The 23,517-nt window shown below is 47.4% G+C and overlaps 1 protein-coding gene across 1 annotated transcript in view; it reads right to left on the bottom strand.

Moving 5' to 3' along the window:
* Positions 1–23,517, bottom strand: part of LOC141082588 (uncharacterized) — a 321,439-nt gene that overhangs the window by 164,285 nt on the left and 133,637 nt on the right. Inside the window, exon 2 of the mRNA XM_073566570.1 lies at positions 22,708–22,847. Within this exon, the coding sequence (XP_073422671.1) occupies positions 22,708–22,847 (140 nt within the window). The remainder of the gene's footprint in view (positions 1–22,707; positions 22,848–23,517) is intronic.

Raw genomic sequence — 23,517 nt, 5'->3', positions numbered from 1 at the left:
TGCACTGCAAAAGGTTTATTGCTACCAATAGAAAAGTGTAAATGAATTCCTTTTTTTCTTTTCTCTTTTTTAATAAGTGATATACGGGATACGATCCTGATCATCTTTGGGAGCACTTTTTGAGTTCCTTTTAAGTCCATTTTTCTGGATAGCAGCCAACCACCTTCTTTGACATTTGAAAAAGTAAATGATCAACAGTTATATTCTGGCGATAATCAATTGATATCCACTCAAATTTTGAGTAATATGTATTTATTACAACAGAAATATATATTTCAGTTATTTTTATTCTATATATATATATATATATATATATATATATATATATATATATATATATTTTATTTTTTTTAATGTGTTTTCTTCCATCCTCCGGGACTTGTTCTGGTGTGGTGGTTTGAGTGCTGGACAGTCGGCACCCTCTCCTTTTCGGCATGAGTTCGTTTTTGTATATTTTTTTCCTTTTTTCTTCTAAATTGCCGTTTTGAGCTTTTTATCTATAAATCAATTAAAAGAATAATTTATTTTATCAAAGACTAATTATTATGGCATTTCATGTTAATTTATGTGTTTGAACTTTGACCCCTTTTTTGCAGCATAACATGTGACCATTGGCGCCAATTTTCAAATCGTGAATGTATATAATCTGAGACAGCTTTATCTGTTCATGTATGTCATCCCCTGAGGAAGAAGTACTATATACTTCGAAACGCTTGGGAATTAAATGGTTAATCTTTCAACATAACCTGGATTCGGTATTTTGTCAAGCAGCGCACTAAAGTCCATGAATTAGTTCCACAAAAAGTCTGATACCTCAGAGAAAAAGACACTGGCGATACCATATCTGGACAACTTCTTGATATTGGGAGAAGTCGCCCTTACTGTCAAAACATGGATTTTTGTGAGTACTCACCGTAAAATCCTTTTCTCCGAGACGCTCATTGGGGGACACAGAGACTGTGGGTGTGTGCTTCTGCCGTCTGGAGGCCGACACTAAGTGTACAAAAAAAGAGTTAGCTCCTCCTCCGCCGCATACACCCTCGCCCCTAGGCCGGGCGTAACTCAGTTTAGTGCATAAGCAGTAGGAGAACGCGCCTTAAACTCAGGCAAGAAACTATATGTCTGAAAAAGGGGGCCACCCTAAACCTTGTACAAGGATTTGTATAACTCAAAATAAGTAAATGCCAACTGGCTGATAGGGTGGGTGCTGTGTCCCCCAATGAGCGTCTCGGAGAAAAGGATTTTACGGTGAGTACTCACAAAAATCCATGTTTCTCCTTCGTCTCATTGGGGGACACAGAGACTGTGGGACGTTCTAAAGCAGTCCTCTGGGCGGGATCTTAGCTCACCCAATCCATGCTAATTTGCGCCCGATTAGAGGTGCGCAACTGCTGCCTGGAGAATCTTTCTTCCCAGGCTTGCATCCGAGGATGCCTGGGTATGTACGTTATAATGTTTGACAAACGTATGCAAACTGGACCAGGTAGCTGCTTTGCATACCTGCTCCGCTGAAGCCTGGTGTCGCAGTGCCCATGAGGCACCCACTGCCCGTGCCGAGTGAGCCTTGATCCCTGCCGGAACCGGCGTGCCACTGATTTGATAAGCTTCTTGGACCGTCAGGCGAACCCATCTGGCCAAAGTCGCTCTGGACGCAGCGAGCCCCTTCCGCCACCCCTCTGGAACCACGAATAGAGAGTCTGTCTGGCGGAATGGCGCTGTCCTTGTCACATACCTTCTAAGAGCTCTTACCAGATCCAGGGTGTGCAAAGCCTTCTCTACCCTGTGCACCGGTGCCGGGCAAAACGAGGGTAAGACAATGTCTTCGTTGATATGAAATGCAGACACAACCTTCGGCAAGAAGGGAGGAGCTGGCCTTAAAACTACCCTATCTTTATAAAAGGTCAGGAACGGCGGTTTACAAGATAAGGCCGCCAATTCCGAAACCCGCCTAATAGACGTTATAGCTACTAGAAAAACGACCTTTCTGGACAGGTAAGGCAAGGAGACCTCTTGCAATGGTTCGAAAGGAGCCTCCTGAAGGGCCCTGAGCACCAAGTTCAGGTCCCATGATTCCGTCGGCGCCTTATAGGGGGGTACTAAATGTGCGACCCCTTGCATAAACGTCCTAACCTGCCAGACGGAAGCGACTTTTCGTTGGAAAAGCACCGACAGGGCCGAGATTTGCGTTCTGAGCGAACTCGGAGCCAACCCTGCGTCCAGCCCTGCCTGTAGAAAAGCCAGTACGTTGGGGATCGAAAAAACCAGAGGAGCCACTTCACGATCCCTACACCAACGGAAAAAAACTTCCCAAGTTCGATGATATACTCTCGCCGAGGAAGGCTTTCGGGCACTCACCATCGTGGCCGCCACATCGCGCCTGAATCCTGCCTGTGTTAACAGCCAAGATTCAATGGCCACGCCGTCAAACACAGGGCCCCTAAGTTCGGATGGCAGATCGGCCCCTGGGACAGTAAGTCCGGCCGATCTGGAAGACGCCAGGGTACGTCCACCACTAGTTGGACCAGATCTGCATACCAGGCCCGCCGGGGCCAGTCTGGGGCCAGCAGAATTGCTGGAACCTTCTCTCTCCTTATTTTCCTGATAACTCTTGGAAGCAGCGGCAGCGGGGGGAACAAGTACGGGAGACGAAACTGGCTCCACGGGAGCACCAGAGCGTCTGCTGCGATTGCCTGCGGATCGAGGGATCGAGCGACAAACCTTTGTACTTTGGCATTCTCTCTGGATGCCATAAGGTCCACGTCTGGTGTCCCCCACCGTTGGCAGATCTGCTGAAAGATCTCGGGGTGCAGGGACCATTCCCCTGCCGCGACCCCGTCGGCTGAGAAAATCTGCCGCCCAGTTTTCGACTCCTGGAATGTGCACCGCTGAAATTACCACGCGGTTTTTCTCTGCCCAACGCAGTACCAGTCCGACCTCGCGCATGGCTGCCTGGCTGCGCGTGCCCCCTTGATGGTTGACATATGCTACTGCTGTAGCATTGTCCGACTGGATGCGCACCGGCCGGTGTCTCAGGAAACACTGGAAATGTTGCAGGGCCAATCGTATTGCCCGTATCTCCAGAATGTTGATCGGGAGAACTATCTCCTGAACGGACCACCGCCCCTGGGCTATGTGACTCTGGAAAACTGCTCCCCAACCTTGCAGGCTTGCATCGGTCGTCACCACCAACCATTGTTCCGGGGGAAAGGGTTTCCCCTGGACCAGAGACGAGTCGCGAGTCCACCAACGCGAGACAACTTGCACCGATGACTGAGAGACAGCAGCCTCCGGTCCCATGCTGTCAAGAGCGCATGCTGAAGCGGACGGAGATGGAACTGGGCAAACGGGATTGCTTCCATCGCCGCCACCATTCTGCCCAACACACTCATGCCGTACCGGATGGATCTGGTGCCCGGCTGTAGAAGGTTCCGTACCCCTTGCTTGATTTTTTGCGCCTTGTCCTGAGGGAGGATCACCAGCCCCCGGGAGGTGTCGAAAATCATGCCTAGGAACACGATTCTTTGGGCTGGAACCAAGGACGACTTGCTCCGATTGATCAACCAGCCCAGACGGGCCAGGGTATCCAGAGTGATACTGACATTGTCCTGGCACTCCTGAAACGACGGCCCCTTTACCAAAAGGTCGTCCAGGTAAGGTAACACCGTTATGCCCCGTGCATGCAGGATGGCCATAACCACCGCCATTATCTTTGTAAAGACTCTGGGGGCAGTGGCTAAGCCGAAGGGCAGAGCCACAAATTGGAAATGACGTCCTCCGATCGCAAATCGCAGGAACCTCTGGTGTGGGGGAAATATCGGAATATGCAGATATGCATCCTGCACATCGATCGAGGCCAGGAATTCCCCTGGATCCATGGCTGCAATGACCGAGCGGAGGGACTCCATCCGGAATCGCCTGACCCTGATGAATCTGTTCAGGATCTTTAGATCCAGTACTGGCCTCACAGTCCCGTCTTTTTTGGGGACCGAAAACAGATTGGAGTAAAACCCCTGCGACTCTTCGCCCTGCGGCACTGGGGCGATGACCCCTTTGCGCTGTAGCGTCATTATAGCCTGTAACAAACTTTCCGCCTGCGAATCTGTCTTGGAAAGTCGGGAACGGAAGAATCGCTGTGGTGGCCGTCCGACAAACTCTATCTTGTACCCGGACGATATTAGTTCTGCCACCCAAGTGTCACGTGTCACTGCGACCCAAACGTGGCTGAACCCTAGTAGGCGTCCGCCCACTCTGTCGTCCGTAGGTACGGAGCGCCTCCAGTCATTTAGCTGGAGGTTTTTGGGACCTGGCCCCCCTCGCTCTGGGCAAACGGCCTCGGCCTCTACCCAGCGGATTGGCCCTGTAAGAGGCTTGCTTTTCCCTACTCTGGCCATCGTTTGCGGAGGAGTATGCCCTGGCCGAAGTCCCCCCCCAGGGGCTACGAAAGGGTCGAAAACGCCTCTGCGTTTGCCTGAATGCCGGGCAACTTCTCTGCTGCGGGAGGAAACTACTTCTCCCCCCTGTGGCTTCTGAGATAAGCCTATCCAGCTTCTCACCGAACAGCCGATTGCCCTGAAAAGGCAATGAGGTTAAGGATTTTTTAGAGATAGAATCCGCTTTCCACAGCCTCAGCCATAATGCACGCCTAATGGCGATCGCATTCGCTGCCGCCACAGCCGAACACTCGGCCGCGTCCAGTGAGGCGCTGACAAGATAATCACTCGCTCCTGATATCTGATTTGCCACCTCCAAGACCTCCGCGGGCAGATCCTTGTCTTGGAGGGCCTTATACAGAGCGTCCCCCCACGAAACCATGGCTTTAGCCACCCAAGTTGCCGCAAAGGAGGGGGCCAGAGCCGACCCTGCTGCCTCATATACCGAGCGGGCAAGCCCGTCCATGAGGCGATCAGTTGGGTCCTTTATAGAAGAAACACTGGGTATCGACAATAGCGATCTTGATGCTAAACGTGATACCGGTGGGTCCACTACTGGCGACTCTACCCAACCCTTATGGAGCTCAGGAGGAAACGGATACTTTGCTTGCAGCGCTTTTTGCATTGCAAAACGCTTATCCGGGTGTTCTCTATGTTTCTGGACTAGCTCCTCAAACTCCGGATGCGTGGCAAACCTTCTATGTGGTCGCCTGGATTTCTTGAAAGAGACCTTGTGACCTGAGGCTGTGGGCACATCGTCCTCGATCTCTGGAACCCCAGGCTTTCTAGATTCCAGGCCTCCTCCTCCTCTCCTTCATCCTGATCGCTCCCTGAGCTCAGCGACGGGGAACGGGATGCCCTAATACCCGCCGCCGAAGCCCCGGAGGGCCCGGCCGACGGGGAACGAGCCCTTTTGATATGAGCTTGCCTGGTACTGGAGCGACCTCTAATGGTTGGAGGGTCCTGAGACGAGGACGAGCTCTCTTCCGCTGGCAGACCACCATCCTTGTTCCTGCCCGGGCCTTGAAGGGATTCAATTGCCCTTGTAAGGGACAGCATAGAATGCGATAAGGACACCGCCCATTCCGGGGGGTCCTGACCCCTGGGTTCAGAAACAGTGGGGGGCTCCTGGGCGCGCTCCGACTCGCAGGCTTCACAATATTTACCCGCCTGTGCCTTTGGCAGCCTGACCCCACAGGACACGCAAACCGCGTAAAGGAAAGAGTGAGCTTTCCCTTTGGCAGACATACTTGCACAGGCTGAAGGCAGGGTAGAAGGAGGAGGAGGGTAACCCCTTCCCTGACAACCAGTGCGGTTCTCCAAACGGAGTTACACTCACCCACCGGCAGGGTCCCACTCCTGTTTGAAGTACCCCGGGAAGCTCCGGATGCGTGGACGCGAGGTGGTAGGGCGGAAGTCTCCTCTCCGGGACCTGTGCGCCCGCCGTTTTCCACCCCTTGACCTCCAGGCCTCCTGCTCCTATACAGCGCGTCTCCCCGACGTCAGTGGGCGGGACTTCCGGCTACCACCGGAAGTCGGCGCGCGATACTCACGGACCTCCTCCTGCAGCGGGGCCGCGGCCGCCGGCGGGCTTCCGGCCGCACTCCGGTACACGCGGTGTGCGGCGTCCGGGTGCAACGCCACTCTGGCTACCGTTACTCACCGGGGCAAACTTGCGGTGCGCTTCAGGAGCGGATCCCCCAAATATTAAAGGTGAGCAGGGCCATCCGCCGTGGGCTCCATCCCCGGCAGGGGGGGGGGGGGGGGGACTTCTGGTACCGGTTTCTTCCCCCTGTACTCGCCACGTCCACAAACTAGATCGGCTCACCTGCGCCTCCATTTCAGCCCCTGGACTCACTACCAAGGGGTGGAAGGGGCCTCCATACATTGTTGTTGTAGGAGAGGAACAACGTGGAGGCTGACCCCTGGTTCTGCTCACACGTGCTCGCCTGATGAAGTTATGGGGAAACCGAATCCTCTTATCAGGACGCGTTGCCCCTCTTTTAAAAAATAGTTGTCTGGCAAAAAGTCCCAGATGTGTCCCTCGGTGCGGGAGAGGACACGTGGAGGGTTACTCACACGTGGTCGCCCGTTGATGATTTGGGGAGATCGGATCCTCTCTATAGGATCCGTCGCCCCTGTCTTATCTTCATAGAAAAAAAGGGGAAAAAAAAAAAAAAAATCTAGTCTGGAGCTCCAGACTGCGTGTGCCTCCATCAGACACTAAGCAAAAACTGAGTTACGCCCGGCCTAGGGGCGAGGGTGTATGCGGCGGAGGAGGAGCTAACTCTTTTTTTGTACACTTAGTGTCGGCCTCCAGACGGCAGAAGCACACACCCACAGTCTCTGTGTCCCCCAATGAGACGAAGGAGAAAACAAGTCTGAATAGTGATGGAAACACCACAGACGCTGGGGTGGCAGCAGAACCTCAAAAGATCCAGACTGGAACCAGTAATGATCCAGAATTTTCTTGGGGTTAACAGTGGACTCGATGGAGCAGGAATATCACCTCCCAAAGGAAGAAAGGATAATAATGATAAAAAAAAAAAAAAAAGCCAGAAATGGCTCTGTGAAGGACCATATCGGTGTTGGGGTCCCTCACCTCCTGCATACCAGCAGTAAAATGGGCCCAGTTCCACACAAAGGAGCTGTAAGGTTGTGTGTGGCTAACAACCGGGAAATTCAGGGACGGTTAGAGCAAAAGCTCACCCTCCCGGACTCTGTACTCCAGTCACTCAGGTGGTGGTTACAGATAGTCATCTCCGAGAGGAGTACCCTGCACACACACAACCTCCAAGGTGGTCACAACGGACACCAGTCCTTGGGAATAGAGAGTCCACCTAGACACATTATGGCTCCAGGATCCCTGGGCCCAGGAGGAAAGAAATCTATTCTCAAACAATTGAGAACTTCTAACAATCGAAGAAGCATTAAAGGTATTGTTACCACACTTAAAGAGGACATCACATGAGAGTCCTATCAGGAAAACCAAGCAGTGGTTGCATACGTAAACCACCAGGGAGACACCCGTCCTCAGTCCTTGATGTAGATAGTCACCGGCCCTTTTAGGCTGAAGGTGACTGCTCTCGTCAGAGGGTCTCCGCTAAGCAGCCTGAGGCTGGATCCTAACTCTGACAGGACACCAGTAGCTCTCATCAGCCCTGCATATCCGAGGCGTGGACAACCTGAAGGCAGACTTTCTGAGCAGGAACAACTTGAGGCAAGGAGAATGGTGCCTAAAAGTCCATTTTTCAACAGATTGTGCATATGTGGGGGAAACCCAATATAGATCTCTTTGCCTCAAAAACCAGCAGGAAGGTTCTAAAATTCTGCTCCCTAAGTCCAGCAAACAGGCCATTGGCAGTAGACACCTTCAAGATAGAGTGGACATAGGTCTCCTGTACGCCTTCCCTCCAATATGCCTCATTCCAGCAGTTCTGAGGAAGATCAGGAAGGACAGAGCCAGAGTGATTATGATAACTCCCTTTTGGCCGAAAAGACCATGGTTCTATTGACGGAGAATGATGTCAGTGACAGAGGTCTAGGACCTTCTATCACAGGGTCCCTCAGAAGTCCGGGCTGCATTTGGCAGCCTGGAATTTGAAAGGTCACTACTAGAAAGAAAAAAATAAGAGGGATACTCAGCAGGGTTAATATCCACCTTACTCAGTAGCAGAAAACCAGTGACTGCAAAAAATTTATGGGAAGATATAGGGAAAAAAAAAAAATTCCTATCTACCTTAGACCCAATACGGGAAGGGGAAGTCCCGATAGTGGCACTACTGGAACTTCTATAGAAAGGTTAGGATTGGGGTTAGTTGTCAGTACCCTCAAAGTACACATCTCAGCCCTGGCAGCCTTTCTCAACTGCAGCCTGACAAACAATAGGTTGGTGGCCAGGTTTATCCGGGCCTATACAGGGGCTGACTCTGTCTCGTCCCCTACTCCTCCTCCTTGCGATCTAAATTTAGTCCTATTATCTCTGACAGAGAAGCTGTTTAAACCACTAAACACAACATCAGATAAAGATTCTAACTTTAAACAGCCTTATTAATGGTGCTCACATCGGCCAGTAGGTTGAGGATTTACTCGCATTATCATCAGACCCTCCCTACACTCAGGCCATGGGCAATAGAGTTGTGTTAAAATTTGATCCAGCATACCTTCCCAAGGTGGTATCAAAATATCATAGGGCTCAGGAGATACTCTTGTGATGTACAATGTCTGTGAGGTATGGGGTTTTGTCCACAAAATATGATGTTTTCTGTTGTAACTTTCCAGAAAGATCCGGCAGATATGACAATCCAGGCTGCTAGCTCTGCAGCTTCATCCCTCCTCCCTTCACACACACACACAGAGCAGTGCCACCCCCCCCTCCTCTACAGCCTGTGTTCGCACTAGTAATAGGAGACCCCCCTGCTGTTACAACCATTTGTTTCCTTCTCTCCTCTTCAGAGCGGGAAAAACTTCTTTGTTTGAAACGAATAAAACTATGAGAGACTATACCATAAGAACCAAATACCCTAGAGATATGAAAATCACATTTTTGTAATCCGGGCGGTCACAGCGTTGCTGCCGTGGTTCTGGCGAAGCGTAATCCTTTCAGAACCTGAGATATGTGTTCCAGCTAAACGGTGTATCAGAACTACTGCATATTTGGTCTTGAATTATTGTACTCAACAAATCACAACCAATGATGCCCTATATATGTCTGTGCGGGCTGCCCCCACGGAGTTATGATTAGTATAAGTTTTCTAGTGTAATTCTAAATCCAAAAGGGAGAGGTGGGATTAACCCAGCATGCATCTCTCCGTGATGTCACATAGCAAGTCTATAAAGCATTTCCTGGACAAAACCAGGGAAGAACAGCTCAAGTCGTCGTGCTAGAAAGACCCAGATGAGCGGAGAAGTGCAGCTCCGCCTCCACCCACCTTAGCCGCATGGTCTGCCTAAGGAACAATATGGAACTGTGAGTGTACTCTCTTTGTTTTCTCCACTTTTATTTTATACCTGTACTGTACATATTTTATGTCTCAATTTTATAGCAACTTTTATCTGTAATCACTGTCCTCTTTCGGAAAATAAATGAAATAATTATTTAGATCTGTCTCTATGCTCTAAGACTCGAACTATACGCCTTTGATAGATAATCGCTACTAATTCAAGGGGTTTGCCACGGACCCTCTTAATTTAACACTGTGAATTAAGTAACCGTGACTGGTGGCAGCGCGTTGTGCACGGCTATTGCGGCTTGCTGGCAGTCTAGAAGGGTCTTATATAGCTGAATAAGGGTCTGCGGCACCAGCATTCATAATTCCCTTACTGCAGAAGCCTAATTGCCGGTTCACAACAGGCAGCCCGTCCGGCGACCAATTATCCTAGGTGCAGTTCCCTGACTGACCTGAGGGTAAGGGGGGCGCCGGAGAGCTGCAAGTTCCAAAGTGGAACTGAGAAAGTGGGATATACATAAATCCCCGCAGTACTTGGAAGATTGATAGCAGTGGTGGGGCATCCAAATTAAACTCCCCCTGCGGCAAATTGTAGAGCGAGATTAGCTTGCTGGATATTTTTGGTCACATGGTGCCAGTGTTGGGATAACTAAGATAAGCCCCACTGCGCCTGTGATAGCCGTGTGCCGGCATTGTGTCACGCCCCTCCGTCCGCTGATACACCGGTGTCAGTGGTGGGATTGTGACATAGTGGTGACACAGGGTCCGCTGTCCGTCGCGTTTTGGTGGCAGCGGGACCCCCGTTAGTGTCGCCCGTAAGTGGACGAACGGCGGTGGGCTGTTCGTCACAACTCTTACCATCTCTTTTGTCCTGACCCTAACTACCAGGAGGAGAGGCTTCTGAGATGTCTCCTGCAGTATTTTAGAGGTAACGAGACCTTGGAGAAAACAGAGGGCCTTATCTGTATCATTCCAAGGGGCAAGGAAGGGCCTTAAAAACCTCTAAGGCTATGTGCACACGCTGCGGATTCACCTGCGGGTTTTTCCGCGCGGATCCGCATTTAAAACCGCAGGTAAAGTGACCGGCGGTTTTCCCCTGCGGTTTGGCACCTGGACAATGGAATAGGTGCCAAACCGCTGCGGAATCCGCAGAAACAATTGACATGCTGCAGTTTGTAAACCGCAGCAAAACCACGCGGAAAAAACGCAGCGTGAGCACAGATGTTTTAAAACCCATAGGGTAACATGGTACTGTACCATGTCAGCGGAACTGCTGCGGTTCCGCAGGGCCAAAAACGTTGCGGAACCGCAGCAGAATCCGCAGCGTGTGCACATAGCCTAAACAGACTATAGCTAGATGAGTAATAAAGACCATCATACCAGCATATAGCGGTACAGACAGGGCTATTCCAGAAGGTATAAAAGCCCACTCCACGAGGGCCATGACGACGGTCTGGACTGAACAGAGCAGACGCTCCCATAGACCAAATCTGTAAGGCGGCCTCTTGGTCGCTCCGCCTACCTTTGTCAGTCATTATAGGTTAGACCTATTTGCTACCTCTGATCTCACATTCAGGAGAAGTGTTACAAGCAGTGATCCCTCCCTAAGAGAATACAAATCTCTAACTCTCTGGTGGTACCATCATATAGAATGGAAAAACACGGGTATTACATACCTGGTAATGTGATTTTTCATGATACATGATGGCACCCTTATATTCCCTCCCTATTGATCACGTCATTAGTGGGATGCATTATTAGCATTATACACTCCCTTGGATGTTGGAAGTTTAGTAGTGTAAAGGATGTATTATTTATATGTACACTAACCTGCGGAGTTCCTCTCGTGCTCTGTAAAACAACTGATGCGGAGAGGAGCCGCCCCTTTTATCTTGAAGGTTTCCTGTCCTTGTTGGGCGGATCCCCTCTTGTAGTGCCGTCATGTCTCATGAAAAAAAACACATTACCAGGTATGTAATACCCGTGTTTTAAATTGATAGAGCAGCGATTCTGCACACAACGATACCAAATGTGTGTATATTTGATTTTTTTTATTGCTTTAATTTTCAATAGGGTGAAAGGGGCATGATTTGAACTTTTATATTCTTATTTTTTGAATATTTTTAAAAACATTTTGTTTTACTTTTCGCATGTTTGAATAGTCACCATGGGAGACAAGAAGAGAAGCTGCAGTACTTTGATTGCCTCTGCGACACTTAGGCGATGATCAAATCGCCTGGGGAGTAGCAGAAATGCTCGATTGCCATGAGCGTCAACCATAGCAGTCTGGCAATAACAGCCTCAGAGGTCTACTGCAGTCCTCTAGTTGTCATGCCAACCCATCGGTGACCCAAGATTATGTGACGGGGTCACTGATGGGCAGGATTTGTGACACGGTTCCTCTAAGAACGAGTTAAATGCCGCTGTCAAAGATTGACAGCGGCATTTAACTAGTTAACAGCCACATGTGGATCGCAATTCCACTCGTGGCTGTTGCATGCACATGACAGCAGTATAGATTAGCTGTCATTTGCCCGGAAAAATGGGGTCTCAGCATCGGAGTGCGCACTAAACAGGGGGAGTCCGGACACGTGCGTATTATTACGTCACATGTCGGAAAGGGGTTAATGACCTACTTGATGAGATTTAGAGGCAAGTGTCAGTCTTTGCTGATGACACCAAACTATGTAAGTAATAACTATGTAATAATATAAATAAATAATAATAAATAATGTAAGGACATTGAAATCTGATCTTGACATCACAATATTGCCAAATGATCTGGATAAGCACTTGCAAAATGTGATTTAATGTATAATAATGTAGAGTAATATACGAATGGAGTAATGCTATTGTTGCATGCACATTAACCCCTTCACACCATAGCCCCTTTTCGTTCTTGCGTTTCAGTTTTTCACTTCCCTTCCTCCCAGAGCAATAACTTTTTCCATCAATACGGCAGTGTGAGAGCTTGATTTTTGCGGAACAAGTTTTACTTTTGAACAACAGCATTGGTTTTACCATGTCGTGTACTCGAAAACAGGTAAAGAATTCTAAGTGTGGTTAAATTGCAAAAAAAAAGTGCAATTTCACTAATGTTTTTTACATTTTTTTTTTGAGTGTTCAGCAAATGCTAAAACTGACAGGCCATTATAATTCTCCAGGTCATTACGAGTTCGTAGATACCAAACATGTTTAGTTTGTTTTTTTTATTTAAATGCTGTAGAAAAAATCCAAAGTTTAAAAAAAAACAAAACAAAGTGTCATTTTCCGAGACCTGTAGTGTCTTTATTTTTCATGATCTCGGGTTGGGTGAGGGCTTATTGTTTGCATGCTGAGCTGATGTTTTTAATTATACCATTTTGGTGTGGATATGATCTATTGATCACCCGTTATTGCATTTTAATGTAATGTTGCAGCGACCAAGAAAAAAGTAGTTCTGGCATTTTTACTTTTTTTTTTTGCTACGCCGTTTACCGATCGGATTAATTCTTTATATAGCTTGATAGATCGGGTGATTCTCAACGCATATTTTTTTTTTTTTTATTTATTCTTTTATTTTGAATGAGGCGAAAGGGAGGTGATTTAAACTTTTTTTTTTTTTTTTTTTTTTAACTTTTAATATTTTTAAAAACATTATTTTTTTACTTTGTACATGCTTCAATAATCTCCATGGGAGACTAGAAGCTGTCTATGTCCGATCGCCTCTGCTACACACAGGCGGTGATCAGATCACCTGTGTGTAAGAGAAAAACCGGATTACTCACCGGTAATACTCTTTTAAAGAGTCCACAACAGCACCCACTGAGAGAGGGGATCCGCCCCTAGGAACAGGAAACCTACAGAGAGATAAAAGGGGCGGTCCCCCTCGCTCCCTCAGTTGGATTACAGAGAATGAGAGGAACCGCCACACAAGCTTTAGTTAATTTGCTCCGTAGGCCATTTAAAGTACATATATATTTATATCTTTTGCTATATAACGTCACATATCTTTTTACAGTTTTATCCTTCACTCACCAGTGAACCACGTATAAATCCAGTTTTTTCTCTTCGCCACGACAGCACCCACTGAGAGATTTCCAGAGACAATCACCTGGGAGGGACCACCGTGTTAAGGACTGATCTACCAAGGACTAAGTCAGCCGAGGAAGATAAATCTAGTCTGTAGTGACGAAGGTAGAAGGCGAAGACCAGGTTGCGGCCTTACATATTAATTCAATGGGGACATCCGCTCTTTCAGCCCAGGAGGAAGATACGGCTCGTGCGGAATGTGCCCTCCCGCCCTGCGGTGGGTCTTCCCCTTTGCTGAATATGCCAATGTAATCGCCTCTCTGATCCATCGAGACAGCGTGCTTCTCGTGACTCTAGACCCCTTCTTGTTACCCTGGAAAGAGACAAAAAGAGCCCTGGTCTGCCTCAAGGGCTTAGTCCTATCTATATTAGACTAAGACAGCCCCCTTTACGTCTAGGCAATGATATCTTTCCTCCTCTGGTGTTGCCGTGCTATCATAAAAAGAGGGATGGTAGATTTCTTGGGATCTATGGAATCTAGCAGCCCTTTTAGACAGATAGGATGGGTCCATCTTTGACACTATTCTGTCCTGAAATATTGCCAGGAAAGGGGATATACTGAAAGGGCCTGGAGAACACGCATTCTCCTTGCTGATACTAAAGCTACCAATAAGGCAGCTGTTACTGAAACGCACTTTATTGAGGCAGAGTGTATGAGCTCGAATGGGCCCTGTGTGAAAGCATCTAGGACTAAGCTAAGGTCCCAAGGCGGTCCTTGTGGAATATGAACCAAGTTTGCTCGCTGGCAAGCAGAAATAAATCAAGCTACCCATTTGTTGCCCGCAACATCATAATTATACAAGGCCCCCAGAGCCGAAACTTGGACTTTTAGAGTGTTAACTGCAAGCCCGAACTCACGCCCCTTCTGCAGGAGCTCTAAGATAGCAGGGATAGGACCCCTACTGGAAAGGCCTGCTGAATGGAAAGTTAAAATGTTTTTCCCCCCCCTTGGTGTAGATTTTGGTTGTGGCTTCTTTGCTACTATGCAAGAAGGTACCAATTAAGTTATACGAGAATACCCTTAGCTTCAGTAACTGCATCTCAAATTCCATTCTGTGAGGCGTAGACCTTTGACCTGAGGGTGATAACAGGGTCCTTGTGAGAGTAGGTCCCGATCCAGAGGGAGAATCCATGGTTCGGAAATTGACATGGCTCTCAGCCATGAAACCCATAGCCCACTGGGCCAAAACGGGGCTATTAAGATGACTCTCGCTCCTTCTAACCTTATCTTCCTGATGACAGTCGGTGACAGTAACCTCGGAGGGTCTGGTGAAACGTCCAAGGGGTTTGAAGGGCGTCGAGTACATCCAGATTGTCTGTTCTGTACAGTGAAGCGAACCTTTCGACACGCCTGTTAGACCTGTTCGCTATAAGGGCCATCTCCGGCATGCCCCACATAGCCGCTATCATCCTGAAGATGCGCCGGCTGAGCACCCATTCCCCTTGATGTAGGGTATGGCGGCTGAGAAGGTCTGCTCTGGAGTTGTCCACTCCTCTGACATGGAGAACAGACAGGGACAGGCTGTGAAGTTGTCTATTACCCTGATGAGGAGGGCCAATAGGGACAACAGGTGTGTTTTGGCCCTCTGTAGAATTCTCTCCGCAGTAGATATCAGAGTTCTTGACCGTGTTCCTCCTTGTACTATGAAGGTACTATACAGTACCATGAAGTAATATGAGGCCATATCAAGTACCATGAAGCCATATGAAGAACCATGAAGTACTAAGAAGCTCTATGAAGTACCATTAAGTACCATGATGCAATATGAAGCACTATGAAGGTACTATAAAGTACCATGAAGCACCGTATATACTCGAATATAAGCCGAGATTTTCAGCCCATTTTTTGGGGCTGAAAGTCCCCTCCCCCCCTCTTGGCTTATATTCGAGTCATGTACGCCAGGGGGTCGGAGGGGGAGGGGGTGTCAGGTCATACTTACCCCTCCTGGTGCGGTCTCTGCTGCCCCCCGGTCTCCCTTCCTTCAGCGGTCACACGGTACCGCTCATTAAACTCATGAATATGCGCATATTCATGAGTTTAATGAGCGGTACCACATGACCGCTGAAGGCAGGAAGGGAGACAGTGGGAGAACGGAGCTGTAGAGACGGCGTCCATCGCTGCTTGCTACTGTCTGATGTGTCCTCTGTCAGTGACATTCACGCAGCAGAGGGCGCGGTGACGTGGTTAGTGCGCGCCGTGCCCTCTGCTGCCTGAACGTCACTGACAGATGACGTGGCAGATAGAGGTGAGCAGCGATGGGTGACGGGTCCTGAGCCAGCAGCGACACCGGCACCTGACACCCAGCGACGGAGAGGTATGTAATTTTTTTATTTTTTATTTGCAGCGGCAGCATATGGGGGCATAATGTATGGAGCATCTTATGGGGGCAGCATATGGGGGCATGATATATGGAGCATCATATGGGGCCATAACCTTTATGGAGCAGCATATGGGGCATATTATTCTATGGAGCATCTTATGTGGCCATTATTAACCTTTGTGCAGCATTATATGGGGTGTATTTTGTATGGAGCATCTTATGGGGCCCATCATGAACTGTATGGTGCATTATATGGGGCTCCTGATTCAATGTGGCTATTCAAAAACATTTATCCTACTGATGTCTCAATTTCACTTTTATTGGTATCTATTTTTAATTTTGAAATTTACCAGTAGCTGCTGCGTTTTCCACCCCAGGCTTATACTTGAGTAAATAAGTTTTCCCAGTTTTTTGTGGCAAAATTGGCAAAATTGTATATACTCGAGTATATACAGTAATATGAAGTACTATGAAGCAATGTGAAGTACTATGATGCAATATGAAGTACTATGATGCTATACTAAGTATGATGTAGTACTATGAAGTACCATGAAGCAATATGAAGTATATGACATACTATGACATACTGTGACATACTATGAAGCAATATGAAGTTCAAAGATGCAATAAGAAGTACCATGAAGTACTATGAGGCAATGTGACACTATGAAGTACTATGACCTACTATGATGCAACAAGTACTATGAAGTACTATGACATAAGACGTACTATGATGTCCCATGAAGTACCATGAAGCAATATGATGCACTATGACATACTATGATGCAAATATGATGCAACAAGAAGTACTATGACGTACTATGACATACGATGACATATCATGAAGTACCATGACGTACCATGAAGCACTATGAAGTACTACAACATACTATGATGCAACAAGATGCAATAGGAAGTACTATGAAGCAGGGCTGTGGAGTCGGTAAGCCAAACCTGCGACTCCAACTCCTCAATTTCCCTTACACCGACTCCCACATATATTGCTAATATTTAAGTGAAAAATGTATTGTAGTACAATGTGAACATCAGACATTTAATCATTTTTAAGATACAATAATCAAGATATTTAGATAGAATATATATTTATTGGAATACAACTTTAGAACACAAAAAAACTAATAAATTGTAGATATGTAATATCGATTATATATACACACACAATATGTATATATGTAATCTATATATCACTATGTAATAAACTATGTAAGTGGCAAAAACCAGTTTTCAACAAAAACATACTAAATAACATTTGTGCAGTCTACGAATTTGTTCTAAGAAATGGAATTGCCTCCATCAGATCCTCCTTCATAGAAGACCTCAAATCAGACCTAATAATTTTAAGGCCAGAGAACAACCTCTCTACACTAACTTGGGTTGGAGGCAAAGCCGTAACACCATGGGCAACATCACTAACAATTTCCGGGTATAAAGGAATTGCCTCATACACAGTCAGTATTGATGAACGGTTGAATTTTTCTATTTCATTGAGAGCAAGTGAAACATTTTGCTGAAATATGGTCAATCTGCTTGCTATAGGAGACGGAGTGAAATCTTTTTCCTTGCGTCAACGCTTTGCCTGCTCCATGTCATCCAAATACTTGTCAAAGTCAAACTCCTCATCTGATGAGGATGAAGATATGGCAGCAGCAGCACTGTCAGGACACAAGTCCTCCCTCTTGCGCCTGGCAGTCCTCCTGTAGGCCACCGCATCCTAACTGCTACCTCAGTCAGAGCTTCTTTTCCTTTAGTAAGCTGTTGATCATCAAGCAGTATAGCTTGTAATTTTTTAGTCACGGTAAATGGGTGATCAAGCAATTCCTTCAATTCAGCCACCTGTGTCCATTAACCTTCATATCTATAAGAAACGGTTTTAGTTCAAGCAATTGCTCAATCATTAAATAAGTGCTGCCCCACCGAGTGGCTTGATCGACAATTGTCCCTTTCCCAGCACGTCTCTTGAAGATGGAATCAATTTTAGGGGTTCTGGTGGCAATAACCAATTTCCTCACTTTTCCAATCAGATTTCCAGCATGTCCTTCTTGCAGACTATCTCTTATTGCCAATTGCAGCGTGTGCACAACTTTCTCACTTTCTCCAGCTCGGGGCCCAGGAATCAGATCCTGTGCACCCCTCCCCCTCCTTTCTCTGGTGAGGACGGCAGAAGACTGGACAGAGGGGAGATTGCCCCCTGCAGTATAGAGCTGATGCAGGACAGGAGCACTGCAGCATACGAGTTTTGATAGGTGCGTGCCCCTGCTTCTGGGGGGGCAGCTGCCCCCCCCCCCCCCCCCCCCCGCTGGCTACGGCCATGATTCACACACCGCGTTTTTGCGGATCAGTTTTTTGCAGTAAAATGCAGTGATTCTGGGCATCCCAGCAAAGTCAGTGGGTTTCAAGATATGACATTCAGACACATTGTTTTGTGAGGATCCGTTTTGGGGATGAATGAGGATGTCAGTTTGTGTTGAGTTTTTCTAATCTGCTTTTGCTATTGAAAACATCTATGAGCTCAAAAACCTTTCAGGTGATGCGGTTTTTTAAAAAGCTTATCTGCTTTTGCAGATGAAAAACGTATCCTTAAAAAACACAGCAAAAAACACTGTGAATGTAACCTTAGATCAGGAATAGAACAGCCATTTATAGGACATTTAATAACTTTCCCAAATTTCTATGAAAAAATATTCAGCACATTTTGCATTGAACTACTGTACCCAATTATATATTTTAGGAGTCGGTCCATTTTATACCGACTCCACCAAAATGAGCACCGACTCAGACTCCACGTCTCCGACTCCACAGCCCTGCTTGGGGGGACACCTGGGGGTGGAAAAAACACAGGAACAGATTGTAAAGAGGTTCTATTGGCCTGGGTGTCACCGGGAAATAGCAAACTATTGCAGGTCCTGCCCGACATGTCAGTTAACTGCCCCCACATCTCATTTTCGGAACCCTCTTCTGCCACTGCCCATTATAGAGGTGCCATTTGAGAGAATTGCCATGGACTTAGTCAGCCCCTATGTTAAATCAGCTCGGGGCCATCAGTATATATTAGTCATCCAGGACTAAGCCACACGCTATCCGGAGGCCATTCCTCTGAGAAACTCCTCCGCGTAGAGTATAGCCCGCGAGCTGGTCCATGTGTTTTACCGGACGGGTTTGCCAAAGGAGATCCTCACCGACCAGGGGACACCTTTTATGAGCAAGGTGATGAGGGAATTGTGCAGTCTTGTAAATCTCCCCAGTTGAGGACTTCAGTGTACCATCCGCAGTCAGATGGCCTTGTTGAGAGATTTAACAAGACACTGAAGAGCATGCGGAGAAAAGTCATAGAGAAAGATGGTAGAGACTGGGATTGTCTCTTACCGTATTTGCTGTTGTCTAACCGTGAAGTCCCCCAGGCCTCCACGGGGTTATCGCCCTTCGAGCTTCTGTACGGCCAACATCCGCGAGGTCTCCTAGATATAGCCAAGGAAATTTGGGAAGCCGAAGTCACGCCCCACAGAAGCATCATTGAGCATGTGGCACGGATGCAGCAGAGGGTTGCGAAGGTGATGCCCATTGTTAAAGAACATCTCCGCCAGGCACAAGAGGCTCAGGCCAGGGTCTACAACTAGTCAGCCACAGTGAGGCAGTTCAATCCGGGAGACCGAGTTCTCGTGCTAATCCCGACGGTGGAGAGTAAGTTCTTGGCCAAGTGGCAAGGGCAGTATGAGGTGGTGGTGAAGCTGGGAGACGTTAACTACAAGGTGGTGGAGCACGAAGTTCTGACCGAGTCACATGTGCGGGTGAACGTGAAACCGTATCGTATTCCTGAGGCCCGGCGAGAGGTAATCTCCAAGGAGGTGCAGCGTATGTTGAAGCTCGGGTTCACTGAGGAATCCAAGAGCGGCTGGTCGAGTCCGATTGTCTTGGTCCCAAAACCTGATGGTGAATGGAGGTTCTGCAATGATTACCGGAAGCTGAATGAGATCTCCAAGTTCGACGCTTATCCCATGCCATGTGTTGATGAGCTCGAGAGACTTGGACCTGCCAGGTACATAACCACCTTGGATCTGACTAAGGAATACTGGCAGATCCCCATGGCACAGTTAGCCAAGGAGAAGTCAGCATTCTCCACAACAGACGGGTGCTTCCAGTATGTCCGGATGCCATTTGGCCTGCAGGGAGCTTTGGCAACCTTCCAGAGGGCTATGGATAGAATCCTTGCACCTGATAAGCTATGCTCTGCTGCGTACCTAGATGATATCGTCATCTTTACCCCGGACTGGGAGCCTCACCTGGAAAAGGTCCAAGCAGTGTTTGACGCTCTAAGGGAGGCGGGGTTTACAATAAACCCGAAAAAGTTCAAAACGTGGCCGAGATCTCTGTCAAAGAAGCAAGTTAATGAGAAAATGGGAACGGTCTTAGGAGCGCAGGAAAGACTCAGACAAGAGATGGGTGGGTTTAAACCACAACACGTTTCGACGGAGGATCCGTCTTCATCAGGTGATGAAGACCGATCCTCCGTTGAAACGCCTTGTGGTTTAAACCCACCCATCTCTTGTCTGAGTCTCGTTCCTGCGCTCCTAAGACCGTTCCCATTTTCTCATTTCTCCTATCCTCCATTGGAGGTTATCGGCTGGTGCTGCGGTGGAGACCTGAGATCTTTGTCTACCCCTGGGTTGCTTCGTAAGCGCTCCTCTATGACCGCTTATCACTGACTCTTAAAGAAGCAAGTTAAAGCCTTCCTGGGGATCGTGGGATATTACAGGAGGTTCATCCCAAGCTTCGCCACAATGGTTACACTTTAACTGATCTGCTTAAGGGGACAAAGTCAGTGATGGTCAGATGGTCCAAAGAGGCAGAGTCAGCCTTCCAAGAAATGAAGGGAGCTCTTTGTAAGCAACCCGTTTTCGTGGCCCCAGACTTTAAACGTGAATTTGACCTCCAGACAGATGACTCAGATGTCAGGGTAGGAACAGTCCTTTCCCAAGAGATATGTGGGGAGGAGCATCCTGTTCTCTACTTGAGTAGGAAGTTGACTTCTTGTGAGAAAAATTACTCAGTTGTAGAGAAGGAGTGTTTGGCCATAAACTGGGCAGTGGATACATTACGGTACTACCTGGTGGTACGGAAGTTTAGATTAAAATCCGACCATGCCCCACTCAGATGGATTGGAGAAACGAAGGGTAAGAATGCTAGAGTCACCCGCTGGTTCTTAGCCCTACAAGACTTCAGCTTCCATATAGAGCATAGGACCGGGAAGCAACATGGAAGTGTCGATGCCCTCTCCAGAATCCCCTGCCTGCTAGGTGAATGTGCCAAGCCTCATGGCTTTAGGCAGAGGGGGGAGGTATGTGGCAGGGCTAAGGGTCATATAATCGATGGGAGATGTGTGTCTCATAGGTGGCTTGTCTCCTTAATATAAGGCATAACAGATATTATTGTTTTTTGGCAGGACCTGTGGTGAGGTCACAGTCACGTGACCAGTCAGCTGCTGGGTTCGTGGGTGTGGCTACACCCTTATAATGTGGCCTGCTCCTGAACCAGAGAGCTGTATGTGAGGTATACGCCTCCTGTGTGCGCTGAGGCTCGCAGACGGAGCCTGAAGGAAAGGACATTTGATGTTACTTTGTCTCCTGAATTGAAGGCTGCTTATTTTGGCGACGTGCAGTTTGGCTTATGACGCAATAACCCGCATGAACTTTAAAGGAACCTGCCTCCTGACTGTCTCCCGTTGCACCTAAGCAAGTAGAATCCCTACACCCCATACATATTATAAATGTGCACCCATTCCTATTAATGCCTTTCATGTGGCACTAAAATGTGTTTAGCCTTGTTCAACCTAATAATGAACCGCTATATTTGTCAACCAGCAAAAGGTAAAGCAGACAGCTGTGGGCAAATAACAGGCTGAGTACATCCATGGTTTATTATCAAATACCAACTCGCAGTCACCCCAGAAATGGTGCATCACGTTAGATGGTAATTAATGTAATGGTAGTTAATATCAGCTGTGAGTTCTCAAAAATAACAGCTGGCATCAAGCCCTTGAGTTTGTAATGGAGAGGTGTCAAACAGACAGCCCCATTATTAACAGTAATCAAAAATAAAAAAAAACAAATACAAAAATACTTTGGAAAAAAAAACACTCCTTATTTTACATTAGTTCTTGTAAGCCAGGTTTCTTTTCAAAGGAAAGGTAGAAAATAGAAATACGAAATACGTCATCACTTCTGCATATTTCACCCACTCCTGGTCTTGACTTACAAATATTCATGTAAGGCTGGTTTCACATTAGCGTTTTTTTGCGCAACGCATCGTGCGCGTCCATGCGCACCTATCTTTAACATGGCGTGCCCATGGTCTAGCGTTTGCACGCGTTCGTATGAGTTTTCGTGTGCATGAGTTGTTTTAAGGTGTGCACCTAGGCGCTCCAGACGCAACCTGTTGCATTATTGGGTACGTTTAATGGCGTAAAAAAAACGCTTGCGCACGGAATGCGAAAGAATAACGCATTACAGTCTATGGGAACGCAGGCGTGCGCATGGACATGCGTACACCTGCATTTGCAAACGCATGCGTTTTAAGAGTTAACATGGATAGAAACTGGTTAAAACGCATGCACCTTAAAGACGCAAACGCATGCAAAACGCATAAAGCGTGTTTTGCATGCGTTTCTATTGCGCACGAAGAGCTGCGCTAAAGAAACGCTAATATGAAAGTAGCCTAAAATATTGAACAACTACTGAACGTGGACTTATACTGATATGCGACTATTAAATTCTGACACTGGCAGGGTCGCAGGGTCTAAGTAGATAAAAAGGTGGCAAATCTGTACACATTTACTTCTGCTCTCAGCAAAAAATTGGATACAATTTTAACAGGAAAACATAAGTATAAACATGTAAAACAAAACACAGACATAAACCTTACTTGTTACTCTGCTGTACGGTACCTCTCTTCGGAGATACTTCAGTTGCGGATATAGTAACCGACCGTCATTATAATTAGGTCTTTCCTTTGACGCGAGACGAGCACTGCGTCTTAATTCAAATGGGCCTCTGTCTGTTGGACTGAGCACAGAAACATCACGTAAAGAAGCGTTATCATGCAAAATTGGGAAATTGAGACTAATACACACTTACTGGTAATTATGTAACGTCAGTCTACAAGCAAGCGACATCTATATATATAAAAAGGAGTATGTATGTGTTTATCAGCCACGCCCACTCCACATAGCTCCACCCAATCACTATGTGCCCACGTTGAAGATATTCTGCGGAAATGTCCACAGCATTTCCGCAACTCCCCACCACGTTCGCATGCGTTTTCCCACAAAACACTAGCGTATTGCAAGGGTTTTTAGCTTCCAGAATGCTAGAGCTTTTCCAAGCGATTTGAAGCATCGCTTGGAAAAGTGATGACAGGTTGGTCACACTTGGCTTGACAAGTGTGTGTGAACAACTTTTTACTATTAATCCTGACTATGCAGAATCAATAGTAAGAGATAGAATGTTAAAAATAATTTTAAAAAAATTATAATAGATATACTTACCCTCTGACTGCCCCCGGAGTCCTCAGCGGCGCTCCAGGTACGTTCCGTTCCCAGGGATGAATTACGCAAACGGCCTTTGTGACGTCACGGTCGCGTGAGTGTGACGTCACGGTCGCGTGAGTGCGACGTCATCTGGGGTGATTCGCGCAATGCATCCCTGGGAATGGAACTTGCCGGCAGCGCCAATG

Source organism: Dendrobates tinctorius, unplaced genomic scaffold, assembly GCF_039654945.1.
Source record: "Dendrobates tinctorius isolate UK_male_01 unplaced genomic scaffold, ASM3965494v1 ptg000018l, whole genome shotgun sequence".
Classification (NCBI taxonomy): domain Eukaryota; kingdom Metazoa; phylum Chordata; class Amphibia; order Anura; family Dendrobatidae; genus Dendrobates; species Dendrobates tinctorius.
This window is presented reverse-complemented; position numbering and strand designations above follow the sequence as displayed.